At 40.0% G+C, this 23,703-nt stretch overlaps 1 protein-coding gene across 1 annotated transcript; it reads right to left on the reverse strand.

Annotated features, from left to right (window-relative positions):
* Positions 1 to 4,659: 4,659 nt before the first annotated feature.
* Positions 4,660 to 4,962, reverse strand: LOC130882990 (small ubiquitin-related modifier 2-like). Its single transcript, XM_057783131.1, has 2 exons — positions 4,809 to 4,962; positions 4,660 to 4,751 (listed from the first exon to the last, which is right to left on the reverse strand). Exons 1-2 carry the CDS (start codon positions 4,960 to 4,962, stop codon positions 4,675 to 4,677), a joined length of 231 nt encoding a protein of 76 aa, XP_057639114.1. The 3' UTR covers positions 4,660 to 4,674.
* Between the last annotated feature and the right edge of the window lie 18,741 nt (positions 4,963 to 23,703).

Here is a 23,703-nt window from a genome sequence, read left to right on the forward strand (position 1 = left end):
TAAGGGAGGTAATGAATCAAATGGACTTAACAGACATCTATAGAATATTCCACTCAAATAGGAAAGAATATACCTTCTTCTCTGCAGCTCATGGAACCTTCTCGAAAATAGACCACATACTCGGTAACAATGCAAACTTACACAGTTACAAAAAAATATCGGTAACCACCTGTGTCTTATCAGATCACCATGGATTAAAGTTAGAATTCAACAACAATGCTATCCCCAGAAAGCCTACGAACTCATGGAAACTGGACAGTCAACTACTGAACCACACCTGGATCAAGGAAGAAATAAAAAAAGAAATTAAAGTCTTTCTTGAATTCAATGAAAACGAAGACTCAACATACTCAAACCTATGGGACACTATGAAAGCAGTGCTAAGAGGAAAGTTCATAGCATTAAGTGCCCACTTAAAGAAAACGGAGAAAGCACACATTGGAGACTTAATAGCCCACCTGAAAGCTTTAGAAAAAAAAGAAGCAGACTCACCTAGGAGAAGTAGAAGACTGGAAATAATCAAAGTGAGGGCTGAAATCAACAAAATAGAAACACAGAAAACAATCCAAAGAATCAATGAAACAAAAAGCTGGTTCACGGAGAAAATCAATAAGATTGATAAACCCCTATCCAAACTAATCAAATGGTGGAGAGAGAATACGCAAATTAACAAAATTAGAAACGAAAAGGGAGACATAACCACAGACACAGAGGAAATTCAGAGAATCATTAGATCTTACTACAAAAACCTGTATGCCACAAAATTGGAAAATGTAAAAGAAATGGACACTTTTTTAGATAAGTACCGTATACCAAAGTTAAACCAGGACCAGGTGAACAATCTAAATAGACCTGTTAGTCGCGAAGAATTAGAAGTTGTTATAAAAAACCTCCCCACCAAAAAAAGCCCAGGTCCAGATGGCTTCAATGCAGAATTCTACCAGAACTTCCAAGAAGACCTAATACCTATACTCCTTAATGTATTTCACAATATAGAAACAGAGAAGTCATTGCCAAATTTCTTTTATGAAGCTGCAGTTACTCTGATATCAAAACCACACAAAGACACAACCAAGAAAGAGAACTACAGGCCAATCTCACTCATGAACATCGATGCAAAAATACTCAATAAAATACTGGCAAACCGAATCCAAGAACACATTAGAAAAATTATCCATTATGATCAAGTAGGCTTCATCCCAGAGATGCAGGGCTGGTTCAACATATGAAAATCTATCAATGTAATCCATCATATAAATAAACTGAAAGAAAAAAACCATACGATCATTTCATTAGATGCTGAAAAAGCATTTGACAAAATTCAACATCCCTTTATGATAAAGGTCTTAGAGAGATTAGGGATACAAGGGTTGTACCTAAGTATAATAAAAGCTATTTATAGCAAGCCGTTAGCTAACATCAAATTAAATGGAGAGAAACTCAAAGCTATTCCACTAAAATCAGGAACACGACAAGGTTGTCCACTCTCTCCATACCTCTTTAATATAGTGATTGAAATTCTAGCAATAGCAATAAGAGAACATAAAGGGATCAAAGGAATTCAAATTGGAAAGGAAGAAGTTAAACTTTCATTATTTGCAGATGATATGATAGTGTACATAAGCGACCCCAAAAACTCCAGCAAAGAACTCCTTCAGCTGATAAACACCTTTAGTAGCGTTGCAGGATACAAGATCAATTCCAAAAAATCAGTTGCCCTCCTATACACAAAGGATAAGGAAGCAGAGAGGGAAATCAGAGAAGCATCACCCTTCATGATAGCCACAAATAGCATAAAATATCTTGGGGTAACTCTAACCAAGGAAGTGAAGGATCTATTTGACAAGAACTTTAAGTCTATGAAGAAAGAAATTGAGGAGGATACCAGAAAATGGAAGGATCTCCCTTGCTCTTGGATTGGGAGGATCAACATAGTAAAAATGGCAATTCTACCAAGGGCAATTTATAGATTCAATGCAATCCCCATTAAAATCCCATCAAAATTCTTCACAGATCTTGAGAGGACAATAATCAACTTTATATGGAGAAACAAAAAACCCAGGATAGCCAAAACAATCTTATATAATAAAGGATCGTCTGGAGGCATTACCATCCCTGACTTCAAACTCTATTACAGAGCTTCAGTATTGAAAACAGCTTGGTATTGGCATAAAAACAGAGAAGTTGATCAATGGAACCGAGTAGAAGACCCTGATTTTAACCCACAAACATATGAACACCTAATTTTTGATAAAGGAGCTAAAAGTATTCAATGGAAAAAAGAGAACATCTTCAACAAATGGTGCTGGCAGAACTGGTTGGCAACCTGTAGAAGAATGAAAATAGATCCATATCTATCGCCATGCACAAAACTCAAGTCCAAATGGATTAAAGACCTCAATATTAGTCTGAACACACTGAACCTGATAGAAGAAAAAGTGGGAAGTACTCGACAACATGTGGGTACAGGAGATCACTTCCTACGTTTATCCCCAGCAGCACAGACATTAAGGACAACATTGAATAAATGGGACCTCCTGAAACTGAGTAGCTTCTGTAAAGCAAAGGACACTGTCACTAAGACAAAAAGGCAACCCACTGACTGGGAGAAGATCTTCATCAACCCTGCAACAGACAAAGGTCTGATCTCCAAAATATATAAAGAACTCAAGAAACTAGACTTTAAAATGCTAATTAACCCAATAAAAAAATGGGGCACTGATCTGAACAGAGAATTCTCAACAGAAGAAATTCAAATGGCCAAAAGACACTTAAGGTCATGCTCAACCTCCTTAGCGATAAGGGAAATGCAAATTAAAACAACTTTGAGATACCATCTTACACCTGTCAGAATGGCTAAAATCAAAAACACCAATGATAGCCTTTGCTGGAGAGGTTGTGGACAAAGGGGCACACTCATCCATTGCTGGTGGGAATGCAAACTTGTGCAACCACTTTGGAAATCAGTGTGGCAGTTTCTCAGAAAATTGGGAATCAACCTACCTCAGTACCCAGCAATACCACTCTTGGGAATATACCCAAGAGATGCCCTATCATATGACAAAAGTATCTGTTCAACTATGTTCATAGCAGCATTGTTTGTAATAGCCAGAACCTGGAAACAACCTAGATGCCCTTCAATGGAGGAATGGATGAAGAAAGTGTGGAATATACACATATTAGAGTACTACTCAGCGGTAAAAAACAATGACTTCTCAAATTTTGCGTGTAAATGGATGGAAATAGAAAACACTATCCTGAGTGAGGTATCCCAGACCCAAAAAGAGGAACATGGGATGTACTCACTCATAATCGGTTTCTAGTCATAAATAAAGGACATTGAGCATATAATTTGTGATCCTAGAGAAGCTAAATAAGAAAGTGAACCCAAAGAATATCGTATAGTCATCCGCCTGGAGAGGGGAAGTAGACAAGATTGCAGGGCAAAAACTGGGAACTTGCGGGTGAGGTGGCATGGGGCAAAGGGGAAATGGGATGAGAAACGTGAGAAGGGGAGGATGGGAGGAGCCTGGGGGATTGGGATGGTTGGGATATAGGAAGGGTGGATACGGGAGCAGCGAAGTATATATCCTAACTAAGGGAGCCATCTTAGGGTTGGCAAGAGACTTGACTCTAGAGGGGTTCGCAGGTGTCCAGGGAGATGTCCCCAGCTGGTACCTTGGGCAACTGAGGAGAGGGAACCTGAAATGACCCTATCCTATACTGATGAATATCTTACATATCACCTTAGAACCTTCATCTGGCGATGGATCGAGGTAGAGACAGAGACTCAATTTGGAGCAATGGTCTGAGCTCTTAAGGTCCAAATGAGGAGCAGAAGGAGGGAGAACATGAGCAAGGAAATCAGGACCATGAAGGGTGCACCCACCCACTGTGACAGTGGAACTGATTTATTGGGAGCCCACCAAGGCCAGCTGGTCTGGGACTGAATAAGCATGGGTTGAAACTGGACTCTCTGAGCATGGCGGACAATGAAGGCTGATGAGAAGCCAAGGACAATGGCACTAGGTTTCGATCCTAATACATGAACTGGCTTTGTGGGAGCTTAGCCTGTTTAGACGCTCACCTTCCTGGACGTAGATAGAAGACCTTCGTCTTCCCGCAGGGCAGGGAATTTGGACTGCTCTTCAGCATCGAGAGGGAGGGGGAATGGTGTGGGGGGAGGAGAAGAGGAGTGGGGATAGGGGGAGGGGAGTGGGGGGAGGGGCAATATTTGGGAGGAGGGGAGGGAAATGGGAAACGGGGAGCAGGTGGAAATTTTAATTAAAAAAGAATAAAAATAAAAATAAAAAAATAAAAAAATGTAAACAAAGATAATTAAAAAAAAAAGACTGAATGAGCATGCCACTAATGGAGCAGGAGGATATTTCCGTACTTTCCCCCAGACCACCTCCATCTGCTGTCAATCAAAACAGAACATTGGCCATTTAGTTTAAAAAAAAAAGAAAGAAAAAAGCACAATATGCTTGTGCACATACACCAGTTACTTTATGTACAATAAAGAAATGGGGATGAGGAAATGAAAGAATAGAGAAAACTATACTGTAGTAGTCAGGATGTGGTGGGACCAAATTGCGGCTTTCTAATTGCGAATGTATTCTTGGTCTATAACCTGACCAAGTAGGTTCTGAAGTAAAGTAGCAGGTTCCCTTTTTAGTAGACACCTCCTGTCTGCTGCTGGAACACATCAATCGTATCTTCATCCTCCATTTCCAACTGTGCAGGTGTGCCTGTTTCATTGATTGGCTGCCCATCAAACCGGAATCTGATCTGCCTCATGGACAAACCCTGTCGTTCACAATAGGCTTTCATTAGTTTACTAAGTGGTGTATGCCTCTTAATTTTAAACTGCACCACAGAGCCATCCTGTCCTGCCACCTTCAAATTAATATGGTCGTTGTTCTCGGTCTTGACTCCTTCCTTGGATTTCTCGTCGGCCATGGCGAACGCTGGAGTCTCCTCAGCTGCCGCTTCACAAAAGAGGCACCAGGTCCACACTGAAGGAACCTCAGAACTACTTTTTTTGTTTGTTTGTTTTTTTGTTCTTTTGAGACAGGGTTTCTCTGTAGCTTTGGAGCCTGTCCTGGAACTAGCTCTTGTAGACCAGGCTGGTCTCGAACTCACAGAGATCCGCCTGCCTCTGCCTCCCGAGTGCTGGGATTAAAGGCGTGCGCCACCATCGCCCGGCTTCAGAACTACTTCTTTGAGTTTGTATCTGATGGGTCAGTATTAGAGGCAGTGTAATAGATAGGGGCATGATGAATTCAGGGAATCAGCATTCTAGTTGGGTTTTTATAGTAGCAAAGGTGGGAGTGGGCATGGCTTATCTCTTAAAGGGACAGGACAGATCATTACAGGTACCCTACAGGATATAGGTATAGAAAAGTACTTTTAAAAATAGGACTCCATGGGCTGGAGAGATGGCCCAGCAGTTGAGAGCACTGGCTGCTCTTCCAGAGGTCTTGATTGCCAGCAACCACATGGTGGCTCACAACCATCTGTAATGAGACTGGTGCCCTCTTCTGGCATGCAGGCAGTCATGCAGACAGAACACTGTATACATACATACATACATACATACATACATACATACATACATACATAAATGGGACTCCATTTGAAGAATTAAATTCAACAATTGGCAACTAGGACTTCATTAAACTAAAAAGCTTTTGCATAGGTAAAGAAACAAGTGAAGAGAAAGCCCCCAGAATGTGAGAGAATCTGTCAGCTATATAACTAACAGAAAATTAATATCCAAGATATATGAAGAACTCAAAAAACAGTCAAAAACACAAATGACACATTCAAAAACAAAATGGGGCTGGGACCTGAACAGAGAGTTCTCAAAAGAAGAAAAAAAATCTAAAAAATATCTCAAAAAATGTTCATTGTTTCTAGTAATTAGGGAAATGAAAATAAAAATAACTTTAAGATTTTATTTTATCCCAGTCAGAATGGCAAAGATCAGCAAAACAAACAAAATCAAATGCTGGAGGGAAGGCTCATTCACTGTTGGTGGGATTGCAAACCAGTCAGCCTTTCTGAAAATCAGAATGGAGAATCCTCAAAATTCTAAAAATAAATCTCCCATATGACCCAGCTATATCATTTCTTGGCATCTTGGCAAAGGAATCAATCTCCTACTCCACAGGTTCTTGTTCAGCCATGTTCATTGCTGCTCTATTCATGATAATTTAGGAAATGGAAACAAGTTAATTGTCCTTCATGAATGAACAATGAAAATGTAGTACATATACACGGTGGAATACTAGTCAGTTGTAAAGAAAAATGAAATCATGAACTATGTGAGTGTGTGGATGGAACTAGAAAAGATCATACTGAGTGAGGTAACTCAGATCCAGAGAGACAAATGTCATGTGTTCTCTCTCATCTAAGGCTTTTAGCTTCAATTCTTCAGTTATGTCCTCACCTCTCATCAAGGAAACTTCTCTTTGCAATAGATGGAGATCTTTGCAGAAACCTACAACCAATCAAATTACAGAATTGTGAAGCTCATTCCTAACTAATAAACTAAACAAAACTCCTATACCTAAGACTCAGTGATCATTATGGAAAAGGGGACAGAATGTTTGTAAGATCCAGAGGAACAGGGAGTTTACTGTAAGATATTTTTTCTTAGTAACGCCAGAATCTGTACCCATTGAGTCTTACTAACATGAGGTGAACAGGGATGACATCGGTAGACCAGTAAAGAGTCATAGTGTGTTTTTGGTCTTACCCATGATGCTTGCATTAAGGATGCTGAATTACATATTAGTTTCCTCCTGAAGATTATCAAGCAAGAAGTTTATTTCATTCTTCATTCTTGTTATTGTTTCTTTCAGATCTTGCAATTCATACATTGTTTACAGTCGCTCACTTAGCAGCATGATTTGCTCTCTAATAGAGAAAATAAGGGTAAATGTAATTCAGTTTGATGTATCAATGAAAACAAATGCCACAAAATGATCCTCTTTTTTTTAGGTGTCCTCAATTAGAAGGGGTCCTCTCTACAAAATTTTTGTGTTTATGATTCTGTTAACAGCTCATATCTTTCCTCTTATTTTGGCTGCCTGGAGTATTTCAGCACACATTTAAGCTATAACCAGAATATACATCTGTGGTAGTTTTAAAGAAAGTGGACTCCAAAGGGAGTGGCACTATTGGAGGTGTGACCTTGTTGGAGGAAGTGTGCCACTGTGGAGGCAGGTTTTGAGGTCTCATATATGCGCAAACCACACCCAGAGTCTCAGTGTAGTTCTGTTGCCTTAGGATCAAGATATAGAATTCTCCAGCCCCATGTTTGCCTGCACACTGCCATACTCCCAGCCCCCATGCTCCCTGATCGTAATGATAATGGACTAAACCTTTGAACTGTAAGGAAGCCATCACTTCATTTAAATGTTTTCTTTTAGAAGAGTTACTGTGGTCATGGTGTTTTTCACATCAATAGAAATTCTAATTAAGACAACATCCCAGCAGAATAAACACATGCATGTTAAAGCATGTATACAGACATTTAAACCAATTTACAAGATATTTCTATTTGACTTTCAATACTTGCTAAGAAAGAATACTAGTCTCAGAAGACGTCTGATATAGGAGAAAATGCAGGCACGACCTGGTAGCCAGCCTATTTGCCAAACTGTGCTTCTAAATGAGAATTGGCACACCATACTCCTGAATATTCCCAGAAGTCAGAACATTGATTTCTGAAGTAGTGTGAGTAGCTGGTAGCTGGCCATGAGTCTGCACTCTCCATGTCCCCCTTTATATGTTCCTTATATGTGCATAGAGATCCTTGTGCTATGAGCACTCACTGGCCAATCCAAGAAAATGTGCTAACCTATCGCAGTCGATAGACTTTTACTATGTTAAGTGCTTACTCATGTGCAGTAAAGCAGATACTGTTCCTTGAGAAAAGGGACTCCAGAGTGGTTTACCTCCTCACCATTTACTGACCCACAGGCATTGCTCTCTTGTTGGGGATACCCCAGTAATAGCTGCTATCTGCCTTCACAGTGTCCTTAGTGCTACTGTCACCCAGTCTTTTGATTTCCATGTGTAAAAAAGAAGTCTCCTAACTGGTGAACAAACATTAATCTCCCCCCACACATCTGTTGGTTGGGTTCAGCATGTATCTTTGGGTTCAGGTAGAGAATGAATACTTCCTTCCTGATGTGTATCATTGAAAACATGCTATTTGTATTGGAAAGTAGTGTAGTTCCAGTTTCCTGTGTCGTAGGTGAAGTAGTGTGTATTCAGAGAATAATGGCTGTAAATCTATGTCATGATTTTCATGATTCTCAGTAAGCCTTTTATTTTTAGGTTTTTTTTTGCATTACATTTTTTTTTATTACTTAAAAAATACCAATCCAAATTCCCACTCCCTCCCCTCCTCCCACTCTCCTCTTACTCCCTCCACAGACCCTCCCACCCCACCCCCTCCAATCCTAAGAAAGGGCCATGAACCCCACCCTGTGGAAAGTTCAAGGATTTCCCTACTACATCTAGGTTGCGTAAGGTTTACATCCAAAGAAAATAGGATCCCCTGCAGCCAATACATGCTGTAGAGACAAATCCCAGTGTCACCATCAGTGGCCTCTCAGTCTTCCCCAACTGTCAACCCCCTTCAGAGTTGACTCCCAGTCCAGTTGGAGTTGGTGAGCTACCATTAGCTCAAGCAAACTGTCTCAGTGGAAGGACCCCTCATGGTCTTGAATTCCTTGTTCATACTCTCACTCCTTCCACTCTTCAACTGTATTTGGGAGATCAGTTCAGTGCTCTGATGTGGGTCATTGCCTCTGTTCCCATCTGTTGTTGAATGAAGGTTTTATGATGATATTTAAGATAATCATCAGTCTGACTACAGCATAAGGCCAGTTCAGATATCCTCCCTTCTATTTCTTAGGGTCTTAGCTGGGGTCATCTCTGTGGGTTCTTGGGCATTATTCTAGAGCCAGGTTTCTTGATAACTCCACAATGGCTCCCTCCATCAAGATATCTCTTTTTATGTATGTATGTATGTATGTATGTATGCATTTTTCTATGTCATTTAGCAGATTTATAAGATAGCTCTTTCCTTGCTCTCATATCTCTCCTTCCTCCATCTTGACTACCCCATTCCCTCAAGTTCTCCTCAACCCCCCCTCTCCCTTTCCTTCTACCACTACCCCCATGCTCCCAAATTTTTGTCTGTTTTTAATTTCCAGGAGGGTCTATATATGTTTTTCTTTGGGTTCACCTTATTACTTAGTTTATTTAGGATCATGAACTACAGGCTTGATGCCCTTTGTTTATGCCTAGTATCCACTTATGAGTGAGTACATACCATATTCATTTTTTGGGTCTGGGTTACTTCACTCCGGATAGTGTTTTCTATTTCCATCCATTTGCATGCAAATTTCAAGATGTCATTTTTTTTTTTACCACTGAGTAGTACTCTAATGTGTAAATGTGCCACACTTTCTTTATCCATTCTTTAGTTGAGGGGTATCTAGGTTTTTTCCAGGTTCTGGCTATTACAAATAGTGCTGCTATGAACATAGTTGAACAAATGCTTTTGTAGTATGATTGAGCATCTTTTGGGTATATTCCCAAGAGTGGTATTGCTGGGTACTGAGGTAGGTTGATTCCCAATTTTCTGAGAAACTGCCACACTGATTTCCAAAGTGGTTGCACAAGTTTGCATTCCCACCAGCAATGGATGAGTGTTCCCCTTGCTCCACATCCTCTCCAGCATAAGCTATCATTAGTGTTTTTGATCTTAGCCATTCTGACAGGAGTAAGACGGTGTCTCAGAGTTGTTTTGATTTGCATTTCCCTGATAGGAAGCTGAACATGTCCTTCAGTATCTTTTGGCCATTCGAAATTCTTCTATTGCGAATTCTCTGTTTAGTTCAGTATACCACTTTTTAATTGGGTTATTTAGAATTTTAATGTCTAATTTCTTTATATATTTTGAGTTCTTTATATATTTTGGAGATCAGTTCTTTGTCTGATGTGGGGTTGTTGAATATTTTTTCCCATTCAGTAGGCTGCCTTTTTGTCTTAGTGACTATATCCTTTGCTCTACAGAAGCTTCTCAGTTTCAGGAGGTCCCATTTATTTATTGTTGCTCTTATTGTCTGTGCTACTAGGGTTATATTTATGAAAGTGGTCTCCTTTGCCCATGCATTGAAGGTTACTTCCTGCTTTCTCCTCTATCAGGTTCAGTGTGGTCGGAGTTATATTGAGGTCTTTAATATGTTTGGACTTGAGCTTTGTGGATGGCAACAGATATGGATCTATTTCCATTCTTCTACAGGTTGACATCCAGTTATGCCAGCACCATTTGTTAAAGATGCTTTCTTTTTTCCAATGTATAATTTTTGCTTCTTTGTCAAAAATCAGGTGTTTGTAGGTGTGTGGATTAATATCGAGGTCTTCAATTCAATTCCATTGGTCAAAATCTCTGTTTTTATGTGAATACCAAGCTGTTTTTATTACTGTAGCTCTATAATAGAGCTTGATGTCAGGGATGGCAATGCCTCCAGGAGTTCTTTTATTATACAAGGTTGTTTTGGCTATCCTGGGTTTTTTGTTTTTCCATATGAAGTTGATTATTGTTCTTTCAAGGTCTGTAAAGAATTGTGCTGGGATTTTGATGGGGATTTCATTGAATCTATAGATTGCTTTTGGTAAGATTGCCATTTTTACTATGTTGATCCTTCCTATCCAAGAGCATGGGAGATCTTTCCATTTTCTGGTATCTTTTCCAATTTCTTTCTTCAAAGATTTAAAGTTCTTATCAAATAGGTCTTTCACATCTTTTGTTAGTGTTACCCCAAGATATTTTATGTGATTTGTGGCTATTGTGAAAGGTGACGTTTCTCTCACTTCCCTCTCCCCTTCTTTATTATTTGTGTTGAAGAGATATTTAGAGAGCAGACAGCCCAGATCTAATAATCACACAGAAATTATATTAATTACAACACTGTTTTGTCTATAGTTCAGGAATTTTTATAGCTAGCTCTTATATCTTAAATTAACACATTTCTATTAATCTGTGTATCTCCATAAGGTTGTGACCTACTGGGAAGGTTTTCTGGTGTCTTTCTCCTTTGGCAGCTACATGGTGTTTCTCTGACTCCACTTACTCTTTATAAATATCTCTGTTTGGATTTCCCACCTGGCTTTACTCTCCTAAGCCATTGTGCCTAAACAGCTTCTTTATTAACCAATGGTAATGAAACATATAGCATACAGAGGAGAATCCCACATTACAACATTCCTTCTTTTTTTTTGTTTTTGTTTTTTTTTTGTTTGTTTGTTTTTTCGAGACAGGGTTTCTCAACATTCCTTCTTTTAAAAATGTTTCAAAATTGGACTGTAAGATGCCTCAGCAGTTAAGAGCACTGACTACTCTTCCAGAGGTCCTGAGTTCAATTCCCAGTAACCACATAGTGGCTCATAACTATCAGTAGTAATATCAGTACCCTCTTCTGTGTATATGCAGGCAGACCATCATATACATAATAAATAAAATTTTAAAAATGTTTCAAAATTGATTTTTTCCTTCATTATAAATAAGCATTATATCACCCCAAGTCCTCTTCCCTGATTGTTCATGTGGAGGTCAAAGGACAACTTGTAGGAGTCAGCTCTTTCTTTCTTCCATGTTGTCAAGGTCGGCAACAAGTACCTATACTCACTGAGTTATCTTGCTTACTCTTCCTTTATGGTTTTAAAATAGCCAATTATATATAGAAAACTGAGATAAGTGTTATCTGAAGAAAATAATTAAGGATATATAGTGAAACAGGGCAAGGACATACTAACAAATTTTTAACCAAAAGTACATGTTTATACAGAAGATAATGTAGGGGTCACCATGACTTATGGTCACATTATATTTATCATTTCTTACATTGACTTTCTTTAGAAGTATATTTTAAACTGAGATGTAAAATTCTTTTACATAAATGCAAACATCAATGCAAAAACCAAATTTATGTTGTCTAATATGTGCCCACTAATCACATGCAATATTTTATATTATTTTTGTGTATACACATGTGCTGTAGTACATGTGTGCAGGTCAGAAAACAACTGATAGGAGTCCCTTTTGTCCTACTATATGGGCTCTGGGTATCAAATTCAGGCCAACAGGCTTGGTGACAGGTACCTTTATCTACTGAGCCAACTCACTGGCTCTGATGTGAGATTTCCCTGTGTATGCTGTTATGACCATTAATGAATAAAGAAATTGCTTTGGACCTATGGCAAGGCAGAACTTAGGTAGGCGGGGAAAACTAAACTGAATGCCGGGAGGAAGGAGGCAGAATCAGAGAGAGGCTATGGAGCTGCACCGGAGTCAGACATACCAAAACTTTGCCAATAAGCCACTGTCATGTGGTGACACACAGATTAATAGAAATGGGTTAAATTAATATGTAGGAGTTAGCCAATAAGAAACTAGAGCTAATGGGCCAAGCATTGATTTAATCAATACAGTTTCTGTGTGATTATTTTGGATCTAAGCTAGCTGGGCGACTGGGAACCAACAAATGGTTCTCCTTCAACATGGCTCCACATGTTAAATGAGTAAAATTCAGAAATGCACAATTACATCCCTCACTTGAAATATTTATACTCTAAGTTCTTGATGGTTACATATGACTAGTAGCTTCTCCATTGGGCAGCATGAATGTTGAATGCCTCCTTCATTGCAGAATGATGGAGTGGGCAGGACTGTTCTGAATCCTATAGATAGAACTCACACATGAACTGAAAGACATGGACCTCAAATCCAAGAAGACAGAGGATCACCCTGTAGCATCTGAAGTACCCATCAGGCATACTGTGAATGTCTGTTCAATAAATAGTAACTATGCGATAGACCCAAAGTCCTGAGAATCATATATGACACACCTCTGACTTCCTGTGACCTATGTAGCTATCAGATTCTACTTCTGTTCAGAGGGATCGATTTCCCTCCACAGCCTTCCAAATAGCAGAAGTTTGGCTATAGTCAACTACGGCCTTATGTGTTTGTTCCACTGTAATAACTCAGAGAAATTTTAATAAAGGTTAATATTTCTCGTAGGTTAATAATGCTAAAACAAAAAAAAGTCTTTTATATGATTATAAAAAAATACTGTTTTCAAAGCTAGAATTAAGCTGTATTCATTTTCTAAGTTCAAATTACTTAGAAAAAAATAAAAGGATATGAAACTTGCTGGGCAATGGTTGTACATGCCTTAAATACAAGCACTTGGGAGACAGAGGCAGGTAGATCTTTGTGAGTCTGAGTTCAGTCTGGCCTACAGAATAACTGCCAGGACATCCAGGGATACGTAGAGAAACCCTGTCTTGAAAAATCAACACACACACAAAAAATAATAATATGAAACTCCATTGTTTTTTTTTTGTGGCATGTCCATAGTAAATCCAACTGACTGCACTTGTGTTTTTAACATTCACTTATAAATGCATCTTCCAGATGGATTTCTGTAAGAGTTCTCCTCACACTCACTGCAGTGTGTCCCACCGTGACCTGGCTTGCACGGACATTAGACTGTAAGCTGTAAGAACAGTGTGGGTGCTGAACTGAAAAACTTTATGGTCTAAAAACAATGATTTCCTAGGAAACAGTTTTCCTCCAGTGAGTTAGAACATACAGCTGTGTAAAAGTTCAAGACGGGTAATTCCCACGGTCGGCAGTCACCCTTGGCAGGATCAAGCATCACTAGTTAATGTGTTTTGGCTTAGAATTCTTGACCATACTGCCTGCTTCCAGCTGTTCAGGGACAGGTGGCCCCAGACTAGAAAACATACACAGATGTAAATGAAAACAAAACACGTATTGGGAAACAGTCCACATTCTTTAACTCCACAGTGATGGGAGTTCCCCCATAATTGACAGGGGCACAGGCCAAAGATGTGGTCTAACATTCATCAATCACTCTGGCAAGGAATGTTTCTTTTGTGGAAATACATGATGTAACTTTACCAAGTGGCTAGTGTTTTGTTCTACAAAATGGCAGTTTTTTACTTTATAATTAGTCATGTTGTGGTATTTGTGCTTTTGATAGAAGATTGAATGTTCCTGTACCTTTCCATTTGTGTTCTTGTTTCACTTTTTTTTTTTTTTATTTTCGAGACAGGGTTTCTCCGTAGCTTTTGGTTCCTGTCCTGGAACTAGCTCTTGTGGACCAGGCTGGCCTCGAACTCACAGAGATCCACCTGCCTCTGCCTCCCGAGTGCTGGGATTAAAGGCGTGCGCCACCACCGCCCGGCAGTGTTTCACTTTTCTGAAAACTGAAAAGGTTGGAATAATGAGAGAAAAGAAAAAATAAGTCACTATTATAAGAATCTTAAATTGTATTTGACTAAATATGCTTAAGCATACCACTGTAAGTATACTTGTAGTGAATAGGTAGCCAGATTCTTTAAAGGACTGCATCTACCAAGTTTCTATCCATCCTTGGAATTCCCATTAGTGCCTGCTCAAATAGAGGTAATTATAGGAGGTTGTTGCTTCTGAGGTGTGTTATAATGATGGTTGCTCTTCATTGCTAGTCAGTTCTTTCACTCTACCTCTTTGGAACTGGTTCCCGTTGTTTCAAGTCCTGTCTTGTTGATAAGGAATTTGCCTTCAATGTGACAAGGTTAACCATTTGGGCAAGAAACTTCTCTTGCCTGGACTGCTTGATGTTATGCTGTATGAACTGGAATTCAGGACTCACAGAAAAGTGACTGCTAAACTTTCCAAAAGATGGGATGGTCCTTCAGGGTTCCTGCTTCATGAAAAAAATCTGCCATATATACTTCAGGATACAGAAGAAAGTGACTGAGAAACTGCCAATATAGGCACAACAATATTCCAAATTTCTTGCTTCACAGAAAAGTCTGCTGGATACTATGGGTCTGTAGGCTGAAGACGGATGCCCCAACGTTACAGAAGAACTTTGGGTGACTGTCCAGGCAGCAAGATGTCTCTGTCAAGTCCAGTACTTTGGAAGTTGCTTACAATGCACTTCCTGTTTATTTAATTAGTACATCCTTCTGAGGTCTTTGATGGAGTTGAAGAATAGACAGTTATAATTATAGTTTTCCTTAGTCATGATAAAAGATAAAGTAGATATAAAACTTTAGACTCACAAAGAAGTATTGTAGCTATAATTCTTGCTTAATACCTGTTTTGTTATTGTAATTTTACTATGCTAAAGTTAAAATCTTCCTTTTTAATTAGACATAAAAGGGGAGATGATATGGAATGTCCTTCTGTATATGTGTTATTTTTATTGGTTGATGAAGAAAGCTCTTACGGACAATGGCTTAGCAGAGCAAAGCCAGGCAGAAAATCTGAGCAGAGATTTATAGATAGAGTATGTAAATGATCCCATGTAGCTGCTGAAGGAGAAGAGCGCACTGGAAAACCTTACTAGTAGGCCACAGCCTCGTATCAATACACAGAACAATAAAAATTGGTTAATTTAAGATAAAAGAACTATTTAGAAGATTCCTAAGTTAGTGGTCAAGCAGTACTGTAATTATATTTTCCGTGTGATTTTTTTTTTGATTGGGCAGCCAGTAAATGAATGAGCAGTCTTCATTTACAAGGCAACTTCCTTCTTTCCCAGCTGCCTGTGGGGATTCCTTTTTTCCCAGCTACAGGTGGGGATTCCTTCTTCCCCAGTTACACGTGGGAATTCCTTTTTCCCCAGCTACACGTGGGGATTCTTTCCTTCTTCCCCAGCTATATGTGGGGTTTCCTTCTTCCCCAGCTACACGGGGGGGATTCCTTCTTCCCCAGCTACATGGGGGGATTCCTTCTTCCCCAGCTACACGTGGGGATTCCTTCTTCCCCAGCTACACGTGGGGATTCTTTCCTTCTTCCCCAGTGACATGTGGGGTTTCCTTCTTCCCCAGCTACACGTGGGGATTCCTTCTTCCCCAGCTACATGTGGGGATTCCTTCTTCCCCAGCTACATGTGGCCGTTTTAACTTGCCTTCATTTCTGTTTTGAGCCCATCCCCTCTAATTCCTTTAGAACTTCATTACACAACTGCATGGTTCTATCCATTATTCAAGTTGTCTTCTTTTAGATAGATACTTTAAAAGGTTTGTTTTATGTTAAGAACATGGTATTTAGAAGGCAGACATATTTTCTATCTTCTCGTTTACATGTATAAGTTAAGTGTTCATCTTAGAAAACTACAGAGTAGAATAGTGGCTGCCAGTGAAGGTGGAGGGAAGGATAGAATACCAAAATACAGCTAGACAGGAGGAAAAAGTGCTAGCATATGCTATAACACAGTAGGATGACCACAGCTAAAGATAATCTATTAGTCTGAAGTTTAGATATGCTAATTACACTAATTTTGATCATTAAATAGGCACCAAAATATCACTATATATCCATAACTATGTGGATGAAAGTTTAATCAAAGCTGGCGGTGGTGTTACACACCTTTAATCCCAGCATTTGAGAGGCAGAGACAGGCAGATCTCTGTGAGTTTGTCTACAGGCCTAATTCCAGGATAGTTAGGGCTGCACAAAGAAACCCTGTCTTGAAAAACAAAGCAAAACAAAACATCAGAAAACCAAAAAGTCAACCAACCAACAAAAAATTAATCAAAACAAAAAATAAAAGCTTATCCAAAACTTTAAAAACATTGTAAAAATGTTATCTTGCTATGAAATGACAGCAATGATCCTGGAGTTATGTGCTTAGGAAAGCCAGTGTTGGGGTGGTGACTGCACTGAAGCTGGGCACAGCATGCCTCTACTCCAGTCCAAGCAGGTATCACTTCTCTGGCAGCTCTGGACATTGTTGGCTCACTTGTAGTTTCACACAGTAAAAATCCTTAGCTATTTTCACATGAGTTGGTGCCAAGTAATTACTCCCACCCTTATGCAAGTAATTTTAAATACCTAGTTACACAACTTTATTTTTTACCCTGTTAAAATTTCTTGTTGTTTCTGCATGAAAGTCTTTCAGGCTGTCTAGTCTTGTGTTCCACTTTTAACATATTAGCTTACAGTTTTGTAGCATCTGAAAATTTGAGAAACTTGTTTCTCCAACTCCATCTAAAGTTGACCAAAATATCGGACAGCCCAGTTGGGTCTCTCTGTGGGGATGCACTAGAGACAACTTCCTGGCTGACACAGAGATTTATCTGAAGTTATTTAAACAGCTGGGAATCTAATTAGCCATATGTCTTCTCTGTACTCAAATGAAAGTGTTTCCTGATTGTAGAATGCAACCTTCCTCAAGGGATTGCCCCATGGACCAAACAATTCAAAGCAGCCTTGCGATGAGGGGATTTTAGTTAAATTAATGCTATCTGATCTTTAAAGTCATAAACTGCTCTTGGCTTCCATGGTTGAACTATACATTGCATGCTACTACAAACATGCTTCCCCAGAGGTCCAAAAAGTTTGCCAGACAGTGATATCTTGAATGTTAGAAGTTCTACATGACTTAAGCCACATATTCATGTGGAGACTGATGTGTCTCCTCTGTGGCTGGTGACTGCAGGTATAGAGAGTATAAGGGAATATGCCAGATGGGTGTGATTACCTAGTACCCATATCTTGATTTTTAACACTACTGTCTAATAAAGGAGCTAACATGTTTTAGAGCTGTGCCTGATTCTAAAAGTGGGGCAGGGAATGTATAAGATGAATTCAGAACATTTTGCTCTAACCATAAACTGAGGTACCTTGAAGAATTATAAAATATTTGAGTATGAAAGAAGTATAAAATGTTTGAGTATGAAAAAGTCATAAATTCTAACTAAAAGAACTTCTTATGACTGAAGTCTGAGTCATTTCAACAATAAAATAGTGTTGGACCATTATGAGTAGTATAATACAAATACCATGGAATCCATAGTGATATATATATGACCGAATAAAAGGGGGAACAACAGACATGTTTTCAGTACAGATGAATCCCAGCGATTCCTGGAGATATGATGCCTTCAAGGAGACTAATAGAACTCATTACTCTGTAAGTTTGGTTTGTTTATGCTGACTTTCCTTTCCAAAAGTGCAGTGTGGAGGGAGGAAGAGGAATGTGTACAGAATAGAAACCAGACAAACACTACTATAAGGTGACCATGATTCACAACCAGTGATTAGTCATCTTTGTCTTACGGGCTGAAGTGGGTTCTGGTTGTCTCCTTACATTCCAGAACCCCAGGCTAATAAGAAAAGTATTGTTTGAGGGGAAGGGCATTCTACAGATAATCTGAAACCTGTGACAATTGTGAAAAATGAGGAAAGCCAGGAGACAGACATGATAACCTATTGTAAAGACAGAACCAAAATACACAGTGGGTAAAAGCCAGAGAAATCTGAGTAAATTGTGAAATTTAGTTAGAGATACTATGTTAATACTCGGTTATATTATGATGAATATATCAATCAGTATAAGAAAGAGGATGTGGTGCATATTTTCTTTGTACTATCTTTATAATCTCACGCATGTATTTTATTATTTAAAAGGTGTGTTCTTTTGAAAAGGGAGTTTGGTGTGTTTGTTGTGTGATGGAGGAAAGTCATTGGTTAATTAATAAAGAAACTGCTTGGCCTGATAGGTTAGAACATAGGTGGGTGGAGTAAACAGAACAGAATGCTGGGAGGAAGAGGAAGTGAGCTCAGATGCCATACCGCTGCTCTCCAGGGCAGACGTAATGAAGCAAGCCACCAGGTCAGATATGCTGAATCTTTCCCGGTAAGACTGGTGCTACACAGATTACTAAATATGGGTTAGGCAAGATAAGTCACCACCTTGTGGTGCTACACACATTAATAGAAATGGGCCAAGCAGTATTTATATGAATACAGTTTGTGTGTTGTTATTTTGGGGCATAAGCTAGCCAGGCGGCCAGGAGCCAGGTGGCAGGAATGCAGCCCATAGCTTCTACTACAGTTGTATGGGTTGGTTGAGGGGGTTAGAGCAAAACAAAGGAAAGGGCAAACACATTCTATGTAGAAGAGCCATCTTTAGCAGATCGTGGTGGCACATTCCTGCAAGCCTGGCACTCACGAGGCCGAGGTTAGAAGATTGCAAGTTCCAGGCCAGTTTGGATGACATAGGCAGATCCTGGACTTCATAGGGAGATACTGCTTAAAAATATTACTTATATAAAATCCAACCTTTGGATATAAGTTCAACAGTGGAGTTGAAGTTAGAGATGACTCTAATTCTTACTAATTAAAAAAATTCTAGAAATTGTATTTATTTATTTGTTTTGGAGACCAGGCCTCATTTTATATTTCAGGCTAGCCTCCAACTCTTTCTATCTCACTTTCCTGGGATTTTAGGTATGCAACACCAAACCTGGTTTAATTCAGTTTTTTGAATAGTGTTTTGATTTAGATCAACCCGCATTCCTGCATCACGGACTATCTTGTTTAATGTCAGTCAGAATTAGAACCACTAATTCTCTACAGTACATAAATAAAATGCTGTCCCCAAATCTGGAAAATATGCTCCACTGTCCATTCATATTCCTAGTATACTAAAAAGCTTCAAAGTGCCTTGCCTGGCTGCTTGGAGGGTTCTCGGGGCCACAGTCACATAACTGACACCTTCTGCCAGGGACCAGGTTGCAGTACCCATCAGCACAATGGTCACAGGCAAATCTGTGACGTGTGGCAGACAAGAGCATGTTCCAGTGACAGGATTACAGAGGAAAGCTCTCAAACCCAGGGCTATGCAGTGGAACGCACTCTAGAAGGATGGGAGGAATACCCTGGAATAACAAAGCTGTGATTAGAGGTAGACACTGGTATTTAACAAATCACAGACAAGGCTTTTGAGAGGTCCCATGCATGAGTTCTTTGAAGGGCCCACTGTGCAGCATAGGCTGTGTTGAAGTATCCCAGCAGCTGTACACCTTTGATTAGCTTTGATCTTCCCAAACACCAGGTTCATGGACCAGCCTGAGCTGGAGCTTTTGATGTCAATGACTGTGAGCCTTACATTTCTCTTAAGCATTTCTACAAATTTCTATTTATTTAAATAATTTGGAAAAAGAAGTGATTTTCTAAATTGGCTTGAAGAAACTGAAGTAATAGAAATATCCACTGGAAATGTGCTCTTTCCTTCCTTCTCTTTATCCTTTACATATCAGAGCTTAATCATCCACAGTGTGAATCTTCATATTCAAATATTAAGATATCTTGATGACCATCTTAGAAATGCCTAAGATTCTGATTCTATAATGCTATGAAGTACAGCTCAGGAGTCTTCATATTAACCCCAATTTCTGTCGCTGGGTTTATATTATTCATGCGATATACTACCCTGTCTCATCCCAGTCTCTTCCCCCAAACTCCTATTCACTCCCTCTCCCATCACTTCAGAAAAGTGTAGGCCTTCCACGTATATACATAGAATATCAAAGTTGCAGCAGGACTAGGCACCTCCTCTCCTATTAAGGCTGGATGAAGCAACACAGTAGGAGGAAAGGGTCCTAAGAGCAGATAACAGAGTAAGAGGAACACAGTAGGAGGAAAGGGTCCTAAGAGCAGATAACAGAGTAAGAGAGAGCCACTGCTCCTTTTGTCAGGAGTCCCACAAGAAGACCAAGCCACAAATCTGCAACATATGTATAGAGGGCCCAGGTTAGCTCCATGCTAGTTCTCTGGTTGGCAGTTCAGTCTCTGTGAGCCCCAATGAATCAAGGTAAGTTGACTCTGTGTTTCCCTGTGATGTCCTTGGTCCCTTAGACACCCATAATCCTTCCTTCCTTTTTCTACAGGATTTACTAACATGAGCCTTTGGGATCCAGGCCCAAGACTCTTCAGGGTTCAGAAACAGATGCTACAACAAACAAAAAAGATGTTTTTCCTCTGACTATCTGAGACTGAACAAACAAATTCTCTCATACATGCTCTTCTGAATCAGTCTCTTTATTGTTCTGCATCTATTCTAATTCTCCTGTCCTACTTATGATTCCTCCTAACTTCTTCTTCTAGTGTCTTCTCTTCTAGCCCCAAAACTTCCCTTTTCCCAGAAGCCTTGAAGCAATAAAGAAATTACAAGAATTACCTCTAATTAGTCAAAAGCACATTCCTAGAGCAAGTGGTAAGGAGCTGAGCTGTTCACCATGGCAACACAAGTTTACAGGACTAAGACCATGGCCAGAGGGTAGGGGATACAGTGCCCAGTGAGATAAGCTTTGAGATATAGGTCTTTTGTTAACAGACTGGCAAGCAAAAAATTGGCATGCTTTTCTTAGGGTGCTTTGTGTAGTAGCCTTGGTTGGATATCTGCAACTCTGACCTTAAGCATTGCTGCAAAATTCCAAACTTATGATCTATTTACAAAAATCCTTTAGTCTAGTTTTAAGCTGCTTTAAGGTGAAAGTGAGCTAAATGTGTGCAGTTAGTCTGAGTAAAAGAACAAGGCAGGTTTTAAACTCTCTAGAGTCCTCATGGAACAAATAGATCTACTTAGGAAGCATGTACTAATATATATTCTATATAACAAAATTATATGGCTAAATGCAAAGTCATCTTCCTGACCACCCACAGATATATGTGCCCATAAGCTTGAGATGTAATCAAGAGATTATATATACACATCACATGAGATTACATACTACAATGCAGGTATGGGGGAAACACAAAGCTGTTTTAGTAAAAGTGAGCAACAGTTTTCAGTTGATGGTCCTTCAGGCCTTGCCAGAACAGGGTTAACCTCCATCAGATAATCACTCCTCTGGTGGGCTGACATTTAAACACTAGTTTTCACCTGCTGCAACTCTCATTCTCCCTGACAATTTCTCTTGGTCTCTTAAATGTTTGACTGTGGATCTCTCCATCTGCTTCCATCAGTTGTTGGATGAAGCCTCTTGATGGCAATTGGGCTAGGTAATGATCATGACTATAGCAGAACACCATTGGGAATCATTTCATTGGCTTTTTTCTTTTATGTTGCCAGTTATTTTTGGTTCTATCCTAGGTTTCTGGGCTGTCCAGCCTCTGGGTCCTGGTCCTCCCACCATTGACAGGGGCTGGTTTCTTCTCATAGTATGGGTTTCAAGCTGAACCAGTCATTGATTGGTCTCTCCTATAATTTCTGTTTCACCCTTTTCTGAGCCTATCTTGTAGGCAGGGCAAATTCTAGGTCAGTGGTTATGTGGCTGGGTTGGGGTCCCAATCCCTCCACTGAAAGACTTGCCTGATTACAGGAGATGGCTGATTCAGGCTCCATATCTCTCATTGCTAGGAGTTTAGCTAAGGTCACACTCATAGATTCTTGGGAGTTTCTATTGTTTTAAGTTTCTAGTTTATTCCAGAGATGTGCCTGATTGCAGTACTCTCTCCCTCCATCTTTCCCCCACCTGATCCCTCCTGTTCCCATGTTCATCCTCTACCTAGACCTCTCCTCCTTCCACTTATGATGTCTAATCTATTTCCCCTTCAGTGAGATTCGTGTGCCCCCCATCCCTCCTTGTTACTTAGCTTCTTTGGGTCTATGGATAGTAGCATGGTTATCCTTCACTTTATGGCTAATATCCACTTACAGTGAGTACATGCCAAGTTTGTATTTCTGGGTCCAGGTTTTCTCACCCAGGAAAGTTCTTTCAAGTTCCATGCATTTGCCAGCAAATTTCATTATGTCATTGTTTTTAACAGTTGAACAATACTCACTGTGTAAATGTACCACATTTTCTATATCAGTTCCTCAGTTGAGAGACATCTAGGTTGTTTCCAGTTTGTGACTATCAAGAATAAAGCTGCTATGAATTTAGTTGAGTATGTGCCCAGGAGTTGCAGAGCTGAATCTTTTTTTTTTCCATTTTTTTTATTCTTTTTTAATTAAAATTTCCAACTGCTCCCCGTTTCCCATTTCCCTCCCCTCCTCCCACACATTGCCCCCTCCCCCCACTCCCCTCCCCCATCCCCACTCCTCTTCTCCTCCCCCCAGTCCATTCCCCCTCCCTCTCGATACTGAAGAGCAGTCCAAATTCCCTGCCCTACAGGAAGACCAAGGTCCTCCCACTTCCATCCAGGCCCAGGAAGGTGAGCATCCAAACAGGCTAAGCTCCCACAAAGCCAGTTCATGTATTAGGATCGAAACCTAGTGCCATTGTCCTTGGCTTCTCATCAGCCTTCATTGTCCGCCATGTTCAGAGAGTCCAGTTTCAACCCATGCTTATTCAGTCCCAGTCCAGCTGGCCTTGAAGAGCTCCCAATAGATCAGTTCCACTGTCACAGTGGGTGGGTGCACGCCTCGTGGTCCTGATTTCCTTGCTCATGTTCTCCCTCCTTCTGCTCCTCATTTGGACCTTAAGAGCTCAGACCGTTGCTCCAATTTGGGTCTCTGGCAGAGCTGAATCTTGAGGTTGACTGATTCCCACTTTTCTGAGAAATTGCCATATTGATTTCCAAAGTGGCTATACATCCATTTGCTCTTTTGGTAGTTTGAAGAAAAGTTGCCCTGAAAAGGAGTGACACTATTGGGAAGTGTGGCCTTGTCAGAGTAGGTTTGGTTTCATTGGAGTAAGTGTGTCACTGTGGAGGTGGGCTTTGAGGTTTCATATATGCTCAAGTCATGCCCAGTGAGACAGACCACTTCCTCTTGCCTGTGAGCCAAGTTGTAAGAACTCTCAACTCCTTCTCTATCACCATGTCTACCTGCATGCTGACTTGCTTCCTGCCGTGAGGAT

This window comes from Chionomys nivalis, chromosome 10 (genome assembly GCF_950005125.1).
Source record: "Chionomys nivalis chromosome 10, mChiNiv1.1, whole genome shotgun sequence".
Classification (NCBI taxonomy): Eukaryota; Metazoa; Chordata; class Mammalia; order Rodentia; family Cricetidae; genus Chionomys; species Chionomys nivalis.